Below are 19,734 nucleotides of genomic sequence, written 5' to 3'. Positions count from 1 at the left end.
GTGCAGTTCCTGATAACAGTCCCTAATCCAAAAACAGTCCTAGTGGGACATCTGATCCCTCTAATGATAAGGAGCATGACCAGGTTTCTGGATTTTAGCACTACTATATCTTCCATGACTCTGTTCAAAAAGTTTTTATCATTCTCAAATTGCAAATCTGGGTTTATCTATGTAACACAATATTATTATCCAGTAAATAATTGTAAATAATTATTTCCTGGATATAATGACTTATTTACTCATAAAAATGTAAATAATATACATTTATATACATTTATATGGACCGGTGTTGATGATATGAAGCTGGCTGTAGTTACAAAGTCAAGGTCAGGTTCCAATCACTGAATATAAATTGCTGTTTTTAACATAAAAATGCAAATACATACAACACATTTGCATTTCCACTAATACCAATTTTAAATACCAGATGCTTTTCAGATTTTATTAAAAAATAAATATTAAAAATGTTAATACTAATTTTTTTTCTTTTTATCAGACTGGAGTGTGACAAGGAATGGGTTTGCACCCGTCTGCAGCCACTTTAAACAACCATTCAGAATCTTTGTCACCGTTTTTTTTTTTAAAATAAGTCTTTAAATTACTGAGAATATATTTTTATCATATGATCATATTACTTACAGCACATATGTATAAAGATCGCTTGACTACAATAATTTTTCTTCTTGTCAACATACCTTTAATAAAGCAACAGCAAGTATAAACATTACTTTACAGTACTTAATAATTATCTATAACCTTTATATATGATTTTGCTGCAGATTTAAAGCTAAATCATTTACAGGCTTGTGATGAATTGTGTGCAGCATGTATATAGCACATTAATATGCATAGATGATTTTCATATTCACCTTTCATATCAATATTTAAATAAATTGATATTCAGCAAGCGTTCACTTATTATTACTTATTATGTGCTTATTTTCCATGAAATGTTTGCAGACATCTTTTCCATTATGCTAGCATAATGTCCACATTGTTGCTGCGTTGCTTGTAAATTTTATCTTTATGTGAAAATAAAGAAATTTGCTAAATGAAAACACGTTTTTGAAAACAAAAACAATCAAATTTTTACACTCTTTTTCATACGAGGATAAAGTCGCAGAAAATCTATTTTTGTCAGTGATTCACAGGTTTTGGATGTCCGACCAGACTGATTTTATTTTGGTTGGTCGAATGGTTAGGTTTTATTGTGAAGGCAGGTAAATGCAGCTACCGGAAAGCTCCGCGCCTAAACAGTTGGGAGTGGACTGTTACTAGAGTTAGCGCGGTGCTGTTTACCATGTAAATACTGTGTTTACATTAGAGGTTAAGAACGGATATATTTACTTGTCCGCCAAAACCTTTGTCTCAGTTTAAACACTGAAATCGGCTGTCGTTGTTGGGCTTGCTAACGTTAGCAACTCTGCGCTGCTACTTCCTCCAGCCATCAAGGTAAACACAGTTGTTTTGTCTTACGCTCGTCGCTTTTTGTATTCGTGTGGAAGTGATCTTTAGAAAAACTAAAGGGTTTTACCAGTTTGCAGGATAAACTACACCTCCCAAAACAGCTACTTTCGAGTGAAAAGCTAAACATTTTTTTGCATTTCCGACACAGTCTTTTCATAATAAATCAGCCCCAGGTAGCACTTATGGTGAAGGTGAATGTAAATCTAAAGAGCTCGACATTATTGATTAGCCAAAGCGCTTATTTACACAAGATATACCCGAAAACCCGACAAAGCAACGGCAGAGAGCATACACGGAAAACACTGAGAATATTTTATTTCGAAGGGAACTCTGCAGCTGTGTGAGGCGGGCTCATTCAAAGATCGGAGAGGCCCCATCTCGGGTTCATTTGTTTTGTGTTCCTACCCAGCAGTAGCTATGGATCCTGAAGATAGCCCACACAGCCCGGACGAAGACACCAGCATGCCAGAACAAACCCCCAAATACAAGAGGAGTCAGAGGAGTCTTCATGTGCTCACCACGAAGTTTGTCCAGTTACTGCAAGAGTCTAAAAGCGGCGAGCTGGACCTGAGAGACGTAAGTGAGCCCACACAGTACAGTAAACACCTAGGCCAGCATGTTGCATCAAATTATACGTGTGTGTTGTACAGTATTTTATAGCTTTGAAACTTTAGATTTGTGCTACTTTATACTGTATGCCTGCCATTTTTAAACTTCAGGCCTCCGTGGCCTAGTTTTCCTTTGTGTTTTCATTACTTCATTTTGGTCCTCAGAGGATTTACTGGTTGACCTGATTATTCATCAAGAGGTTTAGGAACACAGAGTACTTAAATGAAGGGAGCACAGTAAATACTTCAGTTTACTTTTTAAATGTAAACACAGTGGGTCTCAAAATCGAAAAATGTGCATATTTAATAAAATTATTCTCTAAGTCATCTGGATACTTTTGATTTTGTTTTATTCCGATTATGCTATCTTTCTTTTTGTGGTAGAACTTGATATTTTTTCAATCCAGAATGAATTTAGCATGAAAACAGCATTTTCTCCATTTGTGACGGAAAATTTGAAGTTAAAGATGTTCTACATGTTTTACTTTACATGTGATGATTTGGGATAGAATGACTCTTGTCCTGTAGGTTATAGACTTTTAAAATTTTAGATTAATATATCATTATATTTTTAAAATCTTATAAGAATAATTTCAGTTAACTGATTTAAAAAAAAGAAGAAAGTATTTATTATAAATAAATACTTGATGTCCACTGTGAGCGACTATCTTTGAACAGAGGCAGTGGCTTACGATACCAACTGTCTGCCATCAATAATCCAGTTTTGAGATCCTGTCCCAGACGTCTTAACGGCCACTCACACCCTGGGCCATCTGACCTCAGGAAATCACATGATAGGGTGGGGCTAGGTTTCACAATGAGCCCACCAGAAACCGTGGCTGATTGTGACCTACACTCGCTTTCACACCTTGGCTCATGTGATTAGGTAGAGGATCATCAGGGGGTCCTTTTGTCCCTCTTTGGGGGGAAACTCCCACAGGGTTTAAATCTGGGACTCTCCACCATTTTACCCTAGAACTGAAGAAACTTCTCGGATGAGAGGTGAAACATCTTCATGCAACCTAAAGAAAAAGATGACTGAGAACCTTCACAGACATATTGTAAATAAATTGCAGTACCTTCAAGGCTCACAAGGGGGCGACCGGTCACACTTTACTACATACTATCATCATCTGGTTACTGTACATGCAGATCTTCTGCTTCATATATATTAAATTAAGAGAGCCATACTAGCTCTGCTAAAGTAAGTGAAGGACCACACACTGCATAACTGAATTGACACATTGTTACAGGTTAGAATGAAAACATTACATCATTCATCTAACATGCTAAATAAACATTTAAATTAGTCTGTATGTTGCCATTTTTTTGATATGCACCACTAGATCTGTCACTAATGAAGCAAACTGGATTGAAGCCAAGTTAAATAGCAATAAAAACACTGCATCTTGAGATTCCTAAGCACGAGTTTTACACGTATTTATTTATTTTTCATTTTTGGGCTTTGTTTAGTTTGTGTTTTAGCATGCGGCAGCCCTTATTTGGCATGATCTGTGGGGCCCCGGGCTGTCCTTTCCCCATGTGTGGGTTTAGGGTTCGATTTCTTTAAAGTTCTTTAAGATGTTTTCTCTGATTTAAAGTCCATGGATTGTTCTGGCTACATTTTGGCATACATTTAAAAATTACACTTTATTTGTTAAGCAAAAGCTTTTGCTTCAGGAAATAAATAAGTGCATTAAACCCCACAAGAACAGCAGCTTGATTTTGTTAACATTGTGAGTGTAAAAACTAAGGAGTACATGCAGACTGGTGTGAAGAGACAGAGGCAGATGATCAACTTTGTTGACCCCTAAGGAGACCAGCTGACAGTACAGAACTAGAGCACATCTGGGGTGTTAGTGTAGGCCTGATGCATTGTCTTTGAAGAACTGCTGTGTGTGTGTGTGTGTGTCAGACACGGAGGCTGGGGTAGAAAAAGCATCTTTTTTTCCCCTGTTGTTTCAGGCGGTCAGGGCTCTGGCTGTTGGACAGAAGAGGCGAATCTACGACATCACAAATGTACTGGAGGGCATCGGCCTGATTATGAAAATATCCAAGAGCACCGTAAAGTGGATGTGAGTTTTTAACTCTTCTCTTGTGTGCATGCACATATGTCAAGAATATGAAGCAAAACATAAATAATAGTAAAAGTTAACATGTTCTCTTTTATTTTCCCCACGAATAAGAGGCCACACGTTGGGAGAGAATACACAGCTATTAGCCAACAGGCTGGTGGAGTTAAAGTCTGAGGTGAAGGGCTTGGAGCAAATGGAATGTGTTTTGGACCAGCAGAAACGCTGGGTCGAACAGAGCATCAAGAATATAACAGAAGACTGCAGAAAATATCCTTTTCTCTAATAACTGTTGAATATATTGCTGAGTCATTATTCTCCCCCTAGAAGGTAGGGAGTATGTAATTGCTTCTGTTTGTTTGTTTACAGCCTAGCCTTTAGTTTTCAAGGTATCTTTTTTAAATGCTGATTTCATTTAGGTAAAAACAGGGTTGAGGTGAAGGACACACCAAACGTGAAAATGGGTTAAAACGTTTTGTGAAACCATATCAAGTAACAAGTCATGAAAGGATGGAAGTTCTCACAGCTCGCAGAAGCCAAAGATTTCAGCCAATTCTGCTCCAATCATTTGGGTAAAGACAATAAAATACATAATTTAAGTATTTAATGCTTCAAGGTCAAAGGTCAGGGTCACTCGAATTAGGAAAAAGTTTTAGGTTCCATTGAATCATCTCCAAACTTTAGGGGCAATATATTAGTCATTGTGGGGTGTAAGCACTTTGTTTTTTGAGCTCTTTAAAACATTATTTTTTCAGTAAACCACTATATGACTTCACAATGACACAAATATGATTAATATACTACATTAGAGTTCCATAATAACAATCCTGACAGCAGTGCAAATGATCTATGAAAACAATACCGATGTCATTACTGAGGATTTCCAAAAGACAAGCTGATGTCAGCATGTTGTAATAAAAACATCAAAGTTGTAGTATAGTCCGTGGGCGTGTATGTGTTTACTTCTGTTTACCACAACGTAGGAACAGAATTATGTGTATTTGTACTAAATGTTTTATGCTTCCAGCTTTAACTGAAAATGAGATATTGGATATTTTTAGCAGATTTGATGAGATTTAATGTGTTTCTGTGACAGATACGCTGCATTTGCATTTGTGCCGTTACAGAAAATGCTGTGCAACAATCCATCACATCTCTTTTCTGAGTAGCAAAATATTTTAGGTTGAACCTTAACTCAGATCAACTCTGACATATGTGAATCATGAAGATATCTGCAACTGCTTTTGTGGTGATGTATAATCCCTCTTTTCAAGCAATTACTCTTTCTTCAGTATATTTTTATATAGTTAAAAAAATAAAGTAGAGTCAGTAAGCCTGAGATGGTGCTTTCTGCTCTTTGGAATAAATACATATAAATCGTATTTTGACTTGTCTGCATCTTGTTTCTTCTCAGGCCACACACTTTTAGCAGTGCAAGCACCACCTGGCACACAGCTAGATGTCCCCATTCCCAAAGCTGTAAGTTCTGCATCACTGAAAGCGACTGTACTTTATACTCCCGCTGCTGCCCTTAATTCAGACGGGGGTGATTTATGTGTGCTTCCTCCTCTTTTGTACAGGTCCAGAACTGCCCGGCAAGGTACCAGATCCATCTGAAAAGCGCCAGAGGTCCCATAGATGTCGTCCTTCTAAACAAATGCTCCGTCAGCTCTGCTCCTGTTGTACTTCCAGTCCCACCAGCAGAAGAAATTTTACAGAGCGCCAGCTTAGCTCTGTCTGCCTGGCGAGAAGAAAACAGTAAAGTCAGTAACAAAACTGATGAATCCAAAAGTGAGTCGGTTATCTTTCCTGGATACACCATTGAAAGAGAAACGAAAACTAATAAACCCTTCATTTTATAAGTTCCACGCCTTTTAATATTCATCCAACAGTTTTTTAACTTTTAAACTTTTAAAAGGCAACAAACTGCTGTGGATGATGTTGATGATGATAGCTGACCCTGCGTGGTGGCAGACTTGGTGTTTGAAGCAACCACTTTCGATCGTGCCACAGTTTTCACTGTTTTCCCCCATGTGACTGGAATCAGTTAATTAAAAAAAAAAAGCACATAATATTCTAACATGAAAAAGTGGATTCAATGCTTAGTTAAATAAGCTGTGTGACTAATGGTATCGTTAAATATTAAAGGAGGAAATGATACAGACAGGCTGTTCCTTCTTTCATGCTTACGCAGGCTTTACATTTAACGTATCTACATTTTCATGCTCGCAGTTTGTTCAAAAAAATCTTTTTTCCAGCGCCGGATCCATCGAACCAACGGCAGGACCAAACAGAGCCGCCCAGAGGTGCCGGTCTTCGCTCTTAAAAATACTAAAGTCAGATAATTTTACTGTAAATTGATATCTGGTTTGTTTTTCTTTTTGTAGGAATATTAAATACAAATCTAATCACAAAGCTCTTGTCCTCTGAAGGTAAGTACACTTTATTCATCTTTATAAAGTTATTAATGATTATTGCATATTGAATGTGTCAATTACACGTTTACATCTGCATAACCGTTTTTTCTCCTCTGCTCCGTTTGTCTCCATCCCTCATCTAAACAAGATTACACCTGTGATCTGGACGAGAGAGAAGGCATCTGCGACCTCTTCGACATCCCCATGCTCAAAGCCTGTGGTTACATAAGCTAATGTTTTTAATTGGGTGGGATTTTAAACACTGGTTTGTGATGAAATGCATTTAATCAGAACCGTGGGGCCTCGGCGAACGTGCAGCATTCTTCTTGAGCTTCCTGAAGATCCATATTTATGGTGTTTTCAGTGCTGTTGATGTAAAGTGTCCAAGAGTTTGAATTTGGAAGCAAACACCAAGGGCGTGGACAGAAAGCACACTCAGAGTTAAAGTATTTGTATTCTGATTGAACTGTCAAGCATTTCAGCTTTTAAACCAGTTACTACCAGAATTTTAGGCTCCATGTAAAAGCACAACAGGTGGCCTAGAGTCACAGCAGTTAGCCCTGTTGACTCACAACAGGAAGGTCCTGGGTTTGAATTTGAATCCAGCCTTTTGTGGGGGGCGTGGGTTTTTTCTGGGTATGCTGATGTCTCCCACAGTCCAAAGATATGCTAGGTTAACTGGTGACTGGTGCCTAGATTAACTGGCTAAATTAGCCACTATTATAAGTGTGAGTGTAAAACCTGTCTCTCTGTTGGCCTGATGATTGACTACCTCTCGCCTTGCTGGGACCTGTGACCATGATTTGGATAAGCTTTTTAGATGGGTGTAAGTGTACCCAGTGTTTTATCTGGAACTCAGCCCTATGTTCAAAAGTGAATATTCTCTTTTTAAATAATGATTTGTATTTAACTTTTAAGACATAACAACAATAAAATTATGCAAAAAGTTTCTTTGTATTTTCTAGAAAAATTGGAAATGGTAAAAGTACAAGACTGACAACAATAGATGAAATGTGGTCCCAAACCATGACGGAGCCTCCACCGTTTTCGATGACTGAAAACTTTCACTATTGTATTTCTTTTCTAATCGCCATACATATTGATTTGAACCACAAATGTCAACTTTGGATGCATCACTCCTTACATCCTTTCGCTAATTGATTGGCTGATTTATGGTCTAGTTCTTGGACAGTTTGACGTCCCTCAGCCTTTTCTTCCCGTTTCCCTTCCTTAATATGTCATTAAAACTATTCCTGATTAGTAGATCAGTAGGTCAATCAGCTGAAGCTCTAGATGCATCTGTCAGGTCTATCCTGAATTTCTTTCCTTTTTCTTAATGACAGGGCTTTCAGATGCTGTAGATAGTGTTTGTTTGTTTTTAAATTTTTTTATTAATGCCTCTTATTTATTTTCACCTCCACTTGTCCACTTTTTACTCATTTTTTAAGAACATAGTGCTAAGATATGAGTCTTCAGCTAATAGTTTTTTGTGAATCACCTCTGTGCAAAAATCCAATTTTTAATGTCTGTGAAATTGTTATCTTTAAAAAAATAAATAAATTGTAGCGCCAACTAAAGAAAAAACCCCCAAAAGCATCTAACACAGGGTGCCTTTATTGTCTTTCATAGGCTGGTGTAATTTAACAAATAAGCGAAAGCAAATATTCTGAAAATGAGTGGAATAGCAGCCAAAGGCCAACTTCAGAAAGTCTGGAGAACTACTGCTCCAGACCACCATGAACTATAGCCTCAGATTACAATATGTGTGAAATGTCGCTCAGATGAAATTTTACTCAGGTGTAAAGTATTAGTTTACGATATCGCTTGATTTTAAAATACCTGCATCACACCAAACGTGTGAATAACAGGCCTAAAGCTGTACAACTACACTCACATCTCTGATACTGTACTTTCTCTAAATACATCCATGACGAGGCAGTGCTTTGAGCTAAATGTTGGTGTCCTAATATTTTGAAGTTAAACATATATGTTTATTAAATACTGGTATGCCAACATTTGCCTATTAGCCTAGAAGAACAACTGAAACTGATGGGAATGCTGTTCCTCTTGTATGTGTTTAGTAATAAAGCTTTATGAATCTTGATGGGAGCAGCTGGGATAACCTGCACTGAGACATCTAATCTACTGGGGACAATGAAAGATCTGCATACTCTCATCACAATCTAAGCAGAGTTTAATATTTTAGTCTGGACCAAAGTGGCCTCAGTAGACCCATGCTATTAGCAAAACACTGTTGATTTAGCACTTAACCTTTGTTTACTATTTCTTGTCAATACTGTTTCACTTTCTAAACAAATTGTGTGGTATACAGTTAAATTTCTAAATATTCTATTTTCAAAGGCCAGCTCAACTATCAGTTGGCAGCACTCATGCCCATCAGATCATTTTGCTTTTAAGGAAATTATCTGGCAGGCTAAAAGGATAAATCTTTCCCCAAAAAATAAGCAGGACCAGAATATAAACTTATCTTTAATACTTGGTTCATATATGGCATATTTTTAAAGGACTTTTGGAGGGTTTTTTTTTTTTCTTTTTTCAAGTATTATCGGCTCTATTCCCATAGGTGACTGGATCAGGGGTGATAATAGTCTCTTCCTTTCTGCTGAAAAGCATGCTAAAATCTTTCTAGTAGGACGTCAACACTCTGCAGCAGTTGTGAATCCCCTCCTGTTACCCACCTTAACTTCTAATAAGTTGAAGGTTACATGAAAAGAACTGCATTAAAACCTGAAGCTCTATCACCGGCTTTAAAAGCACTGAAATATTTAATGAAAGATACGCACACTCGTAAACGCTGATGTTCTTTTTTTCCCCCTTGTTTAGTGCTTATGAGTATGTGCCTGTTTTGTGTGCAACAGACTCAGTAGAATTACCTGATAATTGTTAACCAATCATCCTGCTTGAAGAACCCTTCCTGTCCTATTTGATTGGTTTTCCGTCTGTAGATTCCGCCTCCTCAGCAGGTTTGTGTTTATGTTGCTATAACAACACTAGTACTTACTGAGTGTGCTGCTCTTTTCGCATCAAACCGAACACTTCTTTGCGTAATTTGAGCAGCGTACAAGATGGTGAGCATTAAATAATTAAGAAACAAGTGATTTTTGATTCTGTAGTAAATAACCAGCTTTATCTTTTATGCCGCTAGCAGCTGGGCGTGTGTATAAATGTAGCTTACTTTTGTATACTTCTCATTGCTAATTAAAAAACACACTCAAGGTTACCACCAATGACTATAGAAAACTTTTTCTTTTATAAATATAAAAGGATACATGGATCGATACATATATACTTTTATCTTTGATGCAGTCATTGGTTGCTAACCAGAAAGCAGTTTTAACTTTAAACAGCTGTGCTGACTCTTTTCCCCCCAGCCACCCAAAAAGAAAAGTGCAGATAAAAAACCAGCAAATCCAAGGACCCCCACGCTGATAAATGGCCTCACCAAGGATGAAATGTCCAAGGAGCAGGTCAGAGCTGAAGAGTGATAAAATGTGTCTGAATGTGTATTTTTTGTCAGGAGGAAACAAATAGGAACCTGTTCAAAGTGATCTGTGCATTGAGAGGGGTAGCACATAAAGCTGAGGCACAACATTTAAGTAACACTCAATGCAAGTGAGATTGACATATCTTGGCTCCTAATACGGATCAAGCTCTGTAAACACTCCGTTGGAATATTTTAATTAGAGCCTCCCTGCCTGCAAAAAGGCGTCATGATGCAGATAATGCAATTCAGATTTTTTTCTAACTTTGTAATGTGCCAAGCTTTCCCTGAAGACTTTTAAGATGCATAAATCCATCGAAGTACCAAAAAAAAGCAAAAACAACAAAAACAAAACATGGATATGGTAAAAGTTTACATGTACTTGTCATGGACATGGATGTTATAGCATTCTGGGGCTTTTAAAGATTTCTTTGAACTGTTGTTTCTCCAGGGTGGAATGATTGTACACGCTATATCTTTAATGAATTAGAAAAACAACAAAAAAACAAAACCAAGATTGGAGTGTGCAAGTTTGAATTAATTTAGGATTTTTTCTAATCCACACTCCTCCAAGTTAATGGGCCTTGGCCTTATCAAGTTAAGATACATTGTAGAACATGTAGGATCACTTATAAGACTTATGTGACTGTATGTGTATATATTTGAGCTGGTATGTAAACTTTTGATCCTTTGTTGGTTAGAGAAAAGCAACAAAGAAATCATTAAAAGGACCAAATTACCATGATATTGATGCCCATGATGAGTGTATGGAAATTGGAGAGTGATTTCTTCAGACTCTCCTAAAGCGTGAAAAAAAGTGACAATATGTTCATTTGGTTTGTCGACCACATAAAAACTACAGTCACACCTTTCTGTGTTTCAGCTGGAGGAGCACATTATGCGTCTTCGAGAGGAACTGGATAGAGAGCGGGAAGAGAGAAACTACTTTCAGTTGGAGAGGGACAAGATCCACAGCTTTTGGGAAATCACAGTTAGAAAACAGAAGGAGGTTGACTCTGAGCTGCAAAAGGTAGAAAAGGATGTAGAAGAAAATGAGGCCCGTCACCAATTAGACGTTAAGGTAAGATTTTACTGATTTTAAGAGAGAATATTAAAAAATAGATAGCTCTTCCATTTTGAAGGCTGGTCAGATGGAGTCAGGTGATGCTGAAGTTAAGTGTTCTTAAATTTAGTAAAACATTTCAAGAAACCTAAATCAGGACAAGTTTCTTATGCTAATATTTTAAGGTTTTTAGTGAAACCAGGATATGTGGTTCAGTGTTTACAGGTTATTCTATGATATATGTAGGAATCTGTTTATGGAGATTTGCTTATTAATGGCTACTGATAAATTTAAGGTACAGATGACTTTATTTTCTATGCCGCTAGCATAAAAGATAAAGATGGGTAACTGAGAGGGCTGTGGTGTTAATATTAAGTTGTCTATAAGGTTTGGCCAGAGATTATAATCTAACTCAGTGGTCGCCAACCTTTTTTGCGCCACGGACTGGTTTATATCCGACAATATTTTCACGGACCGGCCTTTAAGGTGTCGTGGATAAATACAACAAAATAAAACCAGTACCGGTACCAAAAACGATAGAAACGCTAAAAAAAATAACAATAAAAACTGATAAAAACCCTGAAAACCATACATTTCACACCCGAGCCTCAACTCTCACGGCCGGTCCGTGGCCCGGGGGTCGGAGACTGCTGACCTAACTTGAATAGGTACCAAGCCAGGGGTTTGGGTTAGGGCTAAAAGATGGTGGATGATACCAACTGCAAGGCTACGTGTTTTAGGAATACTGGATTTCCATATAAACGCTCACATGTAATTGTTTTTCCACCAGGTGTACAAGCAGAAGATCAAGCACCTCCAGCATGAACACCTGAATGATATCGCTGAACTGAATGCAGATTCTTTGGCGTCCAGTGAACTGATGGAGAAAGAGCAAGAGCACCTAGAGGAAGAGCTTCGTAAGACAATTACGCGGGTGGACATCCAAGAGATCAACTTTAAACACACCAAGAAGGAACTTGAACTGGTTTGTAGTACAAAACATACATTTCCCTTTACCTTAATCATATTCGTAGTGTTGACGGGGTGCTCTAGAATAATAGTCTGCCACCTGTTCCACTTTTGAGGAAAAAACCTTCATATTTCTCTATTTAAGTAGATTTTCGCTTCTACCCACACCCACGGCCACAAGCTGTGAGAAATGACCGAAACACTAAGACTGTGGACACAAGCAGTGGTAAATGAGCATCCTCCAAAGGATGTGCTCAGAGTAGATCTGCTAACCTTCTACATCAAAAGAAACCAGATGGGGTGGTTCAGGCTTCTGACATAAGTTAGGTGTTTGGGGCATGTCCTGCTGAGCGGAGAGAGCACTCGCTCGAGAGATCACATCTCATGGCTGGCCTTGGAACACCTCAGAGGAGCTGGAGGAAGTGGGTGTGGAGAGGAAGGTGTGGCCATGTCTGCTTAGACTGTTACTCCCATGACTTGGACACAGAAGAGGGTAGAACCTGGATGGATGGCTTAATTCACACACCACTGCATTTGGCTTTGCGGCATGTGGTCTGCTCAACCACCGAGCTAAACCAGTGTCCAAAAGCATAGCATTTTTTAACAATGCTTTTATTGTGAAACATTGTTAGGAACTTTATTGGTGAACTCACTGGAAATGAAATACAAGAAAACTCAGACTGGGTAGAAACCAGGAACTTACTAGGAACCTATGACAGTTACATAGACCAGAGTGAGCACGTGACAAAGGACAAGGGGAGACTACCACAATAAATATACAGACAAATAATGAGAGGATATGAAACCTTAATTTTTTGTAATTTCTTTTTATTACAACTTGCTGACATCAGCCTGCTTTGACCCATGACCTTGAACCATTAAATACTAAAACAGTGTACTTTATGATCTTTACCCATATGAATCAGTTGAAATCTTTGGCTCTATGAGCTGTAAGAACTTCAGATATTTTGATTTTGCAAAATTTATGGTGTCATTGTGATGTTGTAGGGTGTCGTATTAAAAAAAGTGCGTGTCGTACACCTCTCTACATGCCCTTTCATATGATAGATTATGGTTTCTTGATTTTTTTTTTTTCCGAGGTCAACTTTGACCTTGGGTGCTAACACATACTCATGTCCCCCAATACCTATTATCATGTTGTGAAGTTTAATAATCCACAAAAAAACTGTAGATAATATAAAGTTTTTACTAATTTTCACAAATGTGCCATGACCTTGACCTGGTTTTCATCAAAATGAAATCAGCTTGAGCTGTTATTGGTATCCAAGATATCATTTATCTAAAAATGATATCTTGAAAACTGTGCATGCTAGACTGCTTACAAGCACATACAAACAGTACTGATTGTATACTTTCTCCTGTTGTGGGGAGAACAAGGACTAAACTAGAACATAACCTAAGAATAAGATGGACTAAAAGGCAAAGTACAAACAGAGACTGTAAGTAAATAAATAGACGAGATAAGGGGAAAAATCACTAATGTTTATCAAAAGAGCAAAATTTGGTCAAAATTGATCCTCAAACAAAAAAGAATCACAAGTATGTGAATTCATAAAGTCTGGCTTCCATGAGCTGTAAGAACTTGACCACAAATTTGTTCATGGGGTCTTTTAAGGCTGATGAATTAGTGTAAAATCCTCACTGTGGTTTAACCGTGGGCATAGCTGTTATCTGTTGTTGCACCTCAGTACTGTATTACATAACTCTGCACGTCTGACCCTGATATACTTCAGCTTGCAAGAATAAACACTCCTAACTGGTTGTTATCTTAACAGAAACATGGTGAAGAACTGACCACAAGGAGCGACCACCTGGAGAAACAGCTTGCAGGTAAAAAACAACAAAAACACAACCCAAAAATAAAAACCGCATTCTGAGTTGAATTCATCGCTTCACGTTGTCGAGCACTGAACGCGGGCCATCCTTTTGTGTTACGGCTGGAGCAGAAATTACAGCGTCGTTTGAGATGAAAGTGCAGGCGCTAAAACAAGATCTGGACAACATCTGGAAAAGTGAGATCAGCGATAGAGAAAACCACTGGAACAGCCACATCGCTGCTCTTAAACAAGATCACGATGAAACCTACCGCAGCGCTGAGGAATTTGTCATTATCATGAAAACGGACGCAGACACGCTCACTGAACTCAAGGTGCGATCACAAACACAAGCTTTGTTTAAACCTATAACTCACTACTGATCAGTCTTCTGCTTGTGACTACAGCTTATAATTTTTAGAACGGTTTATCTATGAAATAGCAGAACCATTAGAGGGTATCTTTAAACCGGGTGAACTGATAATTGTTTTGATATTCTGTAAAATGCAAAACAAAAGCCTCCAAATTTGAAATGGTGACTGAAATTTTATTATTTATTGTTGCTGAACAGTTTTTCCACCAGCTTTGACCCAGATGTGTTTTATTTTCACATGCAATGTTTTATTTGAATTTTCCAGGGAGAAATTAATGAAGCAAAGAAGAAACAAAAGAACATGAAACTGGAGGTGGTAACTGTTTTGAAGGAGAACAAACATCTTGCTGAGCTTATCTCAAAGATCAAGGAAGAAAACGATGAAATTGCCAAGAAACTGAGACACTACTCAAGAAATAAGGTTCTTTTGGCACTTTTTTTCACAGAGTTTACTGTTGGACAGTTTCTCTTGCTTTTACCAGCATCTTTGTTGTTGTGCAGCATTGCTGTAGCCCAGTATGAGCATAATTTCTGTGCACTGCTTTTGACAGGATGTAATTGGAAACATCAAAAGAAAAAAGCTGAAAGATCTGAAAGCAGAGCACGAGGTGTTGGAACAGAAATTCAGCGAGGTAAAAACGAACAATCAGCTCCATTCATGTGTAGTTGCACACGTTTTATGTGAATGTTTTTGTGTGTTTGCTGCACAGCTCCAACTGGAAAGGGATGAACTTCGCAAGGCTTTCACTGAGATTGTTGAGAAGGCGCAGCATAATGGAGACATAGAGAACATGGTGGTGGAAAAGAAGCTGCAGGCTCTGACAGAGAGCCTGGAGGAGATGGAGGCTCAGCTCAGTGCGGTGCTTTCAGCCTCCAACATGGACCAAACAGCCCTCACCAGGGTCATAAAGAAAACTGAGGTAGTGTTGTACATCTACTTCATGTTTCTTCTTCAGCAGTCATCTAAACCTTTACACTGATTTTATATACACTTACTGGCCACTTTGTTAGATACACTAGTTCAACTGCGTATTTACGCAAATATCTAATCAGCCAGTGACGTGGTAGCAAGGCATTCGGCCTGCAGACATAGTCAGGATTTCACAAACTGCTGATCTGTTGGGATTTTCACACACATAACCATCTTGAAGGTTCACAGAGAATGATGAGGAAAAGAGAAGCAGCAACTTTCTGGGTGAAAATGCCTTGTTGATGTCAGAGGAGAATGGCCAGACTGCTTCAAGCTGATTGGAAGAACATCTCTGAACAAACCATTGAACCTTGAAGCGCACGGTCTGATGAGTGCCAAATTCTGCTGTGACATTTGGATAGCAGGGCCAGAATTTGGCTTAAACAACATGATCCACACTGCCTTGTGCCACTGTTTTAGGGTGCTGGTGGTGAGGTAATGGTGTGTTTGTGTGTGTGTGGTAGGGGGATTTTCTTGACCCGTCAGGACCAACTGAGTATCATTTAAACACCGCAGCCTACCGGAGTATTGTTGCTGACTGTATCCGCCCCTTTATGATCACGGTGTACCCATCTTTTGATGGTTGCGCCCAGCAGAATAACACACCATGTCACAAAGCTCAGATTATCTCAAACTGGTTTCTGGAACATGGCAATGAGTTCACTGGAGTCAAATAACCTCCACAGTCACCAGATCGCAATCCAATAAAGCACCTTTGGGCTGTGGTGGAACGGGAGAGTCACATTATGAATGTACAGCAATCGTGGGACCAAAAATCTGTGAGGAGTGTTTTCAGCACCTTGTTGAATCTGTGCCACAAAGAAATAGGAGAAAAAGCTCTGAAGGCAAAAGGTTCATTCTGGTATTAGCAAGGCGTTACCAACAAAGTGGCCCGTGAGTGTATATTTTTAAGTATATTTCTGGAAGTGTCATGTTTTTATAAGAACATTAAAGAAGCTCTTAATGTTTTTGCTTGCAGGCACATATTGACTGCAAAAATACTGCCATCAAGACCCTACAGCACAAAATAAATCAAATTTCCATGGTTAGTTGTCTATTTGTTTCCTGAAATTACTTTTAATGTATTTCATAACAATAAGCGCAGTGAAACTTTGTATCCTGCAGGTCCGCAAGCATTTTCTGCTGCACACTGAGGTAAAGGCAAAGGCTTTTGGTGTTCCTGCGGAAGAGCTCCTTTGTAATTCCCAATGAGAGGAATCCTCGTGGTAAAAATGTGGAGCAGCACTTGGATTAAAGTGAGAAGCAAAGATTGCAAAGACTGGAACACTTATGTTTCATTTACATCTTTTCTTTAATCTACCTTTAATGCTCATATGACTTTAAGTAGTAAAGAAATATAAATCAAAATTTAAAATGGGATCTCTTAATCCTGAGAAAAAAAAGAGTTGTGTTGTGTGTTGTTTTAGACTAAAGGGTATGTCATGCCTCTATCTGTAGCATCCTCTGTCACACCAACCCTCAGCATGTCCTCCTTCATCACCTCCATGAATTTTCTTTGTGGTCTTTCTCCTTTAGACCTGCGTGTCATCTGCATATTTGACATCCTTTGTCCAGTATGTCGTCTCTAAAGGGAGCAACTGAAAGATGAAGATACTTCATTGGTCATTTGTCAGGTGTTTTTAATGACAGCCAATAGGTGGCGCTATTCACATAATTCATCGTTGTGTCTCAGACGGTGTCATGGTCACAGATGTTGGCCTGGCTTCACTCTTTCTCTCCTTGTTTGCTCGGTCTGATGCTCTTTGTCATGGGAGCGAGACTCCTCCCAGAAGTGGGCGTGGTTACCCAAGACTCCCTGGTGCACCTGTTTCTTATCAACACCCACCTGCAGTATTTAACCACTGTTATCCCTACATTGCCAGATTGCTAAGCTATATCATGTGGCAGTGTCACTCAGGCCTCTTGTAGATGTTTTGGTACTTTCCTTGTTTATCCTCTTCCATCCAGATTGGGTGTGTGAGCCTGCCTAACTCCTGGTTTTTCCTGCCTGTTCCCCTCTGGCTTTACTGAGGAATACTCACATAAGTCTAGACCTGTGGGCAACAGGGAATTCTTATGTGAATCAACGTCAGTCTTTCTGAACGAGATCCCTGCCGAAAACTGAGCAGTTCAAGAATGCTGCAGTAACTGAACTCTATCCTGTGTAAAGAGTAGACTTGACCATTAGATTGCTGACCAGTGACCTTCCCTTGAACATTATTCAACTTTAATTCCTAAACTTGCTGCAGATGTTGTTACCATATCTTGAAGTTGTTCATTAAAATTGTTAAAACTCTTTCCATTGCTTCCTGCATTAAAGTGTTTTGTACATCAGCAAGAAGTTTCTGGGATTGCACCTCCTGGTTGACCTCAGCCTCTCTATGAAGTTCACATGGTCTTCCTTGTTTTTGTTTTTTTCCCACTGTCCCAGTGCTTCTTTTTTTTTTTTTTTTTAAATAACTGCTGTTTCAAAATGATCTATAGGGTGAGGGTGTGAGATACAGTGGATAGTGTCCATGTTGTTCTGCACTCACACCAAGACAGCTGAGATAGGCCCCATGACCCTGAAATGGATAAGTGTAAAACATATGTGTATATGTTTTGGGGTTTTTTTGCATATTTTTTGAACTTGTGTAACCATATTTTAGATCAAACAAGATCAAACAAGTACAAAGTACTATACCTTGATAAATAAAGTATAGAAAACAGTCAGTTTGCTAAAAACTGATTGTTGCTTCTGCCTTGTGACAGAAATGTTCTTTCTGGTTCAAAAGTACTGGATGTCATTCATGAGTGATATGTTTGGCATATTTTAGATTAATTATAGGCCAACAACCCATTTACAACAGTTTAAAAATCTGGTAAATAACTCAAAACCACTTTTTGGCACAACACAGGTCCATTGTTTCTCTTTCCTGGATGCTGCTGCTTGTTCTCACCATTTTAAGACACAGAAAACAGCAAAAACAATCAAACAAAACAATATCTCTCACACAAGCTGCAATTTAAATATATTACTTTTATATTTTGACTATTTGCAAGCTTTTTGGCCTCATGTAGGAATATGAGGTCAAAAAAGTTGACTCAAATCAAATATTCCAATCTCAACTGCTACTTTCATCAGATGATTTCCCCTCCGCCATGACTGAGTTTCCAGCAGAGAGAGGAGGAACGTATGTGGCAGATCCAGTTTCTCATTGCCTATTCCCGTGGTGAATCGAGCCCCGCTGCGCTGAGTGATCGCTGTTCCCCACTGCATCAATAATACAGGAGGAAGTTATTGTCCCGGTGCAGGCCACAGTATCATACAGCTAAAGCAAGTGGAGGGAGGGGATGGTCCTTTCACTCAACCCTCTAGGGTTTCAGCGCCTGCAGACAGTGGTCTGACTCTGGGGAGCCTGCTCCCGTCCCCTTGCACAGGGCTCAATTGTAAGTTTGCTTTACTGAGGGATAAATGTGTCCAAACACTGACAGCCTGCACAGTCCTGCTGGTCTGGCACTGCTGGTAAGACTACACCCTCAACAAACCCTGTGTCATAAGATGAGTCTCAGCTCAATGGAGAATTAAGCAGCAGGGGGACATGGGACAGTTAGGGGATAGATATCCTGGGTGTGATTAACATGATCCAGATTTTCATGTTCTTTGAGCACCTTGCTGAATGCTGTGACCTTCCTGTAGCCTCGAGGTGCTTCAAAATATACTGGGAGCACCTAAAACATGGGTATGCACTAGTAGTGACCAACAAGACTGAGACATGTGATGCCTTATTTCAAAGTGACCACTTTGCCTTGTCGATTATCTGCACAGTCAAATGAAGACAGATAGACCCCCCCCCCCCCCCCAAAAAAAACCCCCCAAACAATCCACACAACTAACACCATGAAATACTAATCCAAGCATCAGCCTGAACCCCAGAGACAAAGAAAAAGGTGCCACAAATAGTTAAAATAACAGAGTGATAGAGGACACTGGGGGGAGGGGTGGGGAAGGAGAGTGAAAGGTAGAGAAAGTCCAAGCGATGGTGAAATAGAGAGTGGCACTCAGGAAGAGGTCAGTGCAGAGCGTGCTGACACCGCTCAGTGTGAGGAGGTGTTAGACAAACACTTCAGAGGATACTTAGAGGCATGAATGCATAGGAACTGCGGGTAAGTTCAGAAAATAAGTTCTCTTCTTTTTGTCTTTAGTATAATTATCATTCAAAAGCATAGTTTTAATGAAACAGATGTATCCTGGTATTCTAAGGATGTACTGAAGTGTGAATATAAGAATCCTGTTTAACAGTCTTTAGATATCCATTCAGCGTAAAATGTGGACCCTTTAAATTTTCAGCCCCAACATTTGTAAGACTTAATCACATTACTGATACTTGTTTTAGCAGCCATGATGGTAAGGTGATGTGGTAGCCAGGCATTAAGGTTTAATATCCCCTTTCCACTGAGACACTTTACTCCTTAAGG

At 39.0% G+C, this 19,734-nt stretch overlaps 2 protein-coding genes across 3 annotated transcripts; both read left to right on the top strand.

The window, feature by feature from the left end:
- The first annotated feature begins 1,225 nt into the window (after positions 1 to 1,225).
- Positions 1,226 to 7,510, top strand: LOC102775572 (transcription factor E2F5-like). Of its 2 annotated transcripts, none has more exons than XM_006780038.3 (10): positions 1,226 to 1,452; positions 1,880 to 2,043; positions 4,041 to 4,150; positions 4,262 to 4,417; positions 5,353 to 5,396; positions 5,562 to 5,626; positions 5,728 to 5,938; positions 6,406 to 6,453; positions 6,535 to 6,579; positions 6,713 to 7,510. In XM_006780038.3, the coding sequence occupies exons 2-10, from the start codon at positions 1,885 to 1,887 to the stop codon at positions 6,796 to 6,798; spliced, it is 924 nt and encodes a 307-aa protein (XP_006780101.2). In that variant the 5' UTR covers positions 1,226 to 1,452; positions 1,880 to 1,884; the 3' UTR covers positions 6,799 to 7,510. The 2 variants fall into 2 exon arrangements, with proteins under 2 accessions (XP_006780101.2, XP_006780100.2); XM_006780037.3 differs by having other exon boundaries at positions 1,877 to 2,043.
- Positions 7,511 to 9,570: 2,060 nt separating this feature from the next.
- Positions 9,571 to 17,574, top strand: LOC102799819 (dynein regulatory complex subunit 4-like). The gene is made up of 12 exons (XM_006780036.3): positions 9,571 to 9,653; positions 9,957 to 10,052; positions 10,950 to 11,147; positions 11,920 to 12,114; positions 13,895 to 13,949; positions 14,066 to 14,268; positions 14,572 to 14,727; positions 14,858 to 14,938; positions 15,017 to 15,226; positions 16,256 to 16,321; positions 16,402 to 16,532; positions 16,813 to 17,574. The coding sequence occupies exons 1-11, from the start codon at positions 9,651 to 9,653 to the stop codon at positions 16,486 to 16,488; spliced, it is 1,350 nt and encodes a 449-aa protein (XP_006780099.2). The 5' UTR covers positions 9,571 to 9,650; the 3' UTR covers positions 16,489 to 16,532; positions 16,813 to 17,574.
- The last annotated feature ends 2,160 nt before the right edge of the window (positions 17,575 to 19,734 follow it).

Source organism: Neolamprologus brichardi, chromosome 1 (genome assembly GCF_056152115.1).
Source record: "Neolamprologus brichardi isolate AB-2024 chromosome 1, ASM5615211v1, whole genome shotgun sequence".
In the NCBI taxonomy this organism is placed as follows: domain Eukaryota; kingdom Metazoa; phylum Chordata; class Actinopteri; order Cichliformes; family Cichlidae; genus Neolamprologus; species Neolamprologus brichardi.
The sequence above is the reverse complement of the archived record's forward strand: the minus strand, read 5'-3'. Positions and strand labels throughout refer to the sequence as shown.